We start from the raw sequence: 3861 nt of genomic DNA, 5'->3' as shown, positions 1-3861 counted from the left end.
ATCTAGCAGACAATGGAACAGGCTGGTGTAGCACTGAAACTATGTAATGGGCGAAATTGTGCCCACAAAGAATGACACAGCTGAGTGGCACCAACACCGCAGAATAAAATCCGTGAGCGTGCAGTGTTCGGTAAATAAAATAGGGAAAAATGAACAACGCTTTACAGCAAGATTGAGTGTTAAAATAAAAGGGTATTATAGCTGGCGTACGTGGTGATGTCTGCCGTATCGTTAAGAGTAGGGTTCTCAGTAAGGTTGCAAATGGAAAGAAGCGACTTTATAATTCTTCTTGACGAACACGGGCAGCCATTTTTGTTTCAAAAAAATACGTTTAAACCCATAGAAATACTAGAATTTTCAGCACTAGTTAAGTGAAATAGCTAGGGCGGCAATGCTTCAGAAGAAGCACAGCGATACTTAGAACCTTGCACAACATCAGTTATTTAAGCCGTCTTCAAGTGCTTGGAACGGCCGAAAGCCTTAAAAAACCTCATCTTGATACCAATATGTTGCTGTACGAATTAAACAGCGTTAAGACTGCTTTCTTCATTAGCCAGAAAAATCAGCGAGACGTTTAAAAATAGTCGGCCTCTTAGTCCCTTGCGCCAGCTTTAACTTCTCCCTTCGTAGCATCGAACCTAAAACGAAATGCTTATTTCCGAGCAAAAGTATGCCTGAGCACCAAACACTGAACAAAAAAGAAATTATTGCGAAGGAAAAGAGAAAGGCTGCGAACACAGTTCAAGGAACATGGTTTGTTCTCTCACAGAGCCTTTTTGACGATTCTTCAGCAAGTCTATATGGGACTTATTTGTTCGATAATTGTTGTTTTCCTTCTGCGTCTGCAAAATGTGGTTTGGGTCATAAAAACTGAAGATACTCTTCATTCTGAGTGATATGGGAGTAGTGTTAACTTGGGCCAGACAGTTATCATTGCCAAGAATCATATATAAGCCGTAGATATTGGAGAGCCGCAGCCTTTATTTAGCCTCAAAAAGGTCATTTTACCTCTTAAAGCAAAAGGCATAATCAAACGGGGATTGAGCTACAGACCACCGAGCGTTGATCTCCAGGTGTACGCTATAAGGCTATCAACTACAACGTTGATCCGCAAATCTCTCAACGGAACACTCGGATGAAGATTATGAAGACATTGGATTTGAGGAAAAGAGTCACAGTAGTTTATTGCGCACGCCCACATTCTCCTTGACTCAGGTTTCACAGAGGGATGTAGGAGCTGTTCCGCAGAACTCATGGTAGTAGCCGCCGGATACGCCGCATCCATGACAGTAGCCTCAGTAGCCGCACTAGTTACTATAGACTCCATAGCCTTCACTTCACAAGTTGTTGTACACGCTTAGATGAGGTTTCGTTCACACATTGGGCATCCTAACCGTAGAAGCCGTGTCCATAACCGTAACCGCCGTATCCTCCGTAGCCGCGACCGTAGCCCCCATAGCCACCATAACCGCCGTAGCCACCATAGCCGCCGTAGCCACCATAGCCGCCGTATCCATGGCCATAGCCTCCGTAGCCGCCATAGCCACCGTGCCCACCATAGCCGTAGTGCGCCCTCTGGTTGTCGTAATGGTGAGTGATGGCGTGGCTGTAGCCTCCATGGCCGTGACCGTGGCCGTAGCCACCGTGGTAACCAGCACTGGCCACGGTCAGTGCAACCAGGACGACGATAGCATACAGCTGCAAGGTGAGAACGTTATTTAGTGCAAGTGTAGACAATGTAAAAAAATGACAAGTTAAAAGATTAGGTATAGATTACAGCACATCTCGAAGATTTAAAGTTGGCTTCGAATCTTAAAGCATAATCCTCTGTGTTCAGTCCCGAACAGTTCATGTCCTTTCGGATCGGAACAACGTCAAAATTGGTAAATTGGTTTTCGAGGAAAGAAAATGGCGCAGTATCTGTCTCACATATCTCGGTGGACACCTGAACCGCGCCGTAAGGGGAAGGAGGAAGGCAGGAGTAAGAGAAGAGAGAAAGAAAGAGGTGCTGTAGTGGAGGTCTCCGGAATAATGTCGACCACGTGGGGGTCTTTAACGTGCCGATTTCGTTTTATGAACCTTGGAGGATTACAGGTAGTTTTAAATTGCCGCAAGCATACAGCTTAAGAAAACTAAACATTGTAAACCGCTGTATTCTCATAGCCTGTTACAAGAATATTATAGACGAATTTGAGATTCAAGGACCAAATATTTTGTCTGCTTCTGGCAAATATTCAATAAAGCAGCGCTGGTCCTGTTGTTTTCTTCTTTCTTTGTCCTTCGTCTCAGCGCTCTTTTTTTCCCAGCTGGTAAAAATTCACGACACGAACGTCCTCCGTGTCCGAGACCTGCTGAACTTTTTTGAGACAAGAACTTCTATTGTTTTGCTGATTTCACGGGAACCAAATGCAGACTGTGTTGGCGCACTCCTCCTGGCGGCAGTGGCATGCTCAAATATGCCTTAGTACTTCTTCGTGCAGGATGCAGTGCTACTTGAATGGCTTTTGAGCCAGTGTGGGCACTTCTCCACGCTCTAAGAGAGTACGTGTTTGCAGTCCCTTTTCCGCTTAGTTTTGCATTTACTGATTCATATTTAACCTTTTCGTTTAAATCATGCATATACGTCCATATATCTTGCTTCCTTTTGTTTTTTACGCTAGAACCTGTGCATACTTCTGACATAGCGGATTATTTACTCCCGTCTCCAAATGAATTCCCTTATCCACCATCAAGTTAATGACGAAAGTCTGTTGAACTGTTTAATCAATAGCAAGTGTTCCAAAGAAGTTTTGGAGCCACTGATTGTGGTGTTCTTCAAGTGCTAAATCTTATGTAAATAACGAGAAGGCCGCGACCTGACTTTTTCAATCAGTCGCAGAATACCGCACTGCCATATTCCGACCCTGGCAAAAAGACACTTACGAACGATGTCCATTGACACAACACTGACACAGAATGTTCCAGTTTTTCCGACAGGCGGTTAGTGCGCGGCGCGTTCTTGTCTGAAAACTTATTTTACAGTACGCAGCATTACCTACGCTGTCCCTGTTTCAGAGGTCGAGGTATCATATAAGTAAGACATGATGTTGGGCTAGTCGGTTCATGGTAAGAGCGAAACAAAACTGCGCGAAGACGACGGGACAAAAGAAAGGCACGAAAACACACATACAAAGCGCAGACTTCCAAGTGACTTTATTTTGTAATAGCAGGGTGTCTGCTTGTCTCCTATTTTGCTGTGATTGCCTTTATAAACACCCTGCTTTTACAAAATAAAGTCAGTTGGAAGTCTGCGCTTTGTATGTGTGTTTTAGTGCCTTTCTTTTGTCCCGTCGTCTTCGCGCAGTTTTGTTTCGCTCTTATCATATAAGCGCGCTGAAAAGCATCCCGTTTTGCCTCATATCCAAGGGTCGCTCCCATCGCTGTTGCGCAGCATCCGATGTCGGACCCGAATATCCACGTCCACATCCCAAGCGGCGGCACTGCAGAGAATACTCACAATGGTCTTCATGATGAACGGTAGGTACCAAGCAAGCATACACTGGCCTTCCGGAGGCTGCCGGTGATCTTATATACTTGTTCGCCGGAGCGGACAAATAGTGGGACGAATTAAAGGTCACGTGGGGTGAGCGGGGGCGGGGGGAGGGGCCGTAGTACAGGTATCTTCGGAATCTGAGCGCATACCAGTTTCCTGACTGCAGAAAAGAGAAGGCGCTTAGAAAAAGCGACACGCTTCGCCTAACGCGCGCTTACCGTTGTGCGCATACAAAACAAAATAAAGCAACAATGTAACTGTGTTCTTTCCGAGGACCCATTCGTACACGCTTAAAGCGCCTGGCCCCTTCAGGCGTATAGAACTTGACC

The 3861-nt window shown here is 45.5% G+C and overlaps 1 protein-coding gene across 1 annotated transcript; it reads right to left on the bottom strand.

The window, feature by feature from the left end:
• Positions 1–1389: 1389 nt before the first annotated feature.
• LOC149329110 (uncharacterized) lies at positions 1390–3508 on the bottom strand. The gene is made up of 2 exons (XM_089562125.1): positions 3497–3508; positions 1390–1698 (listed from the first exon to the last, which is right to left on the bottom strand). Exons 1-2 carry the CDS (start codon positions 3506–3508, stop codon positions 1390–1392), a joined length of 321 nt encoding a protein of 106 aa, XP_089418251.1.
• Between the last annotated feature and the right edge of the window lie 353 nt (positions 3509–3861).

This window comes from Amblyomma mixtum, chromosome 9, assembly GCF_055824585.1.
Source record: "Amblyomma mixtum isolate Tamu chromosome 9, ASM5582458v1, whole genome shotgun sequence".
NCBI lineage: Eukaryota > Metazoa > Arthropoda > Arachnida > Ixodida > Ixodidae > Amblyomma > Amblyomma mixtum.
The sequence above is the reverse complement of the archived record's forward strand: the minus strand, read 5'-3'. Positions and strand labels throughout refer to the sequence as shown.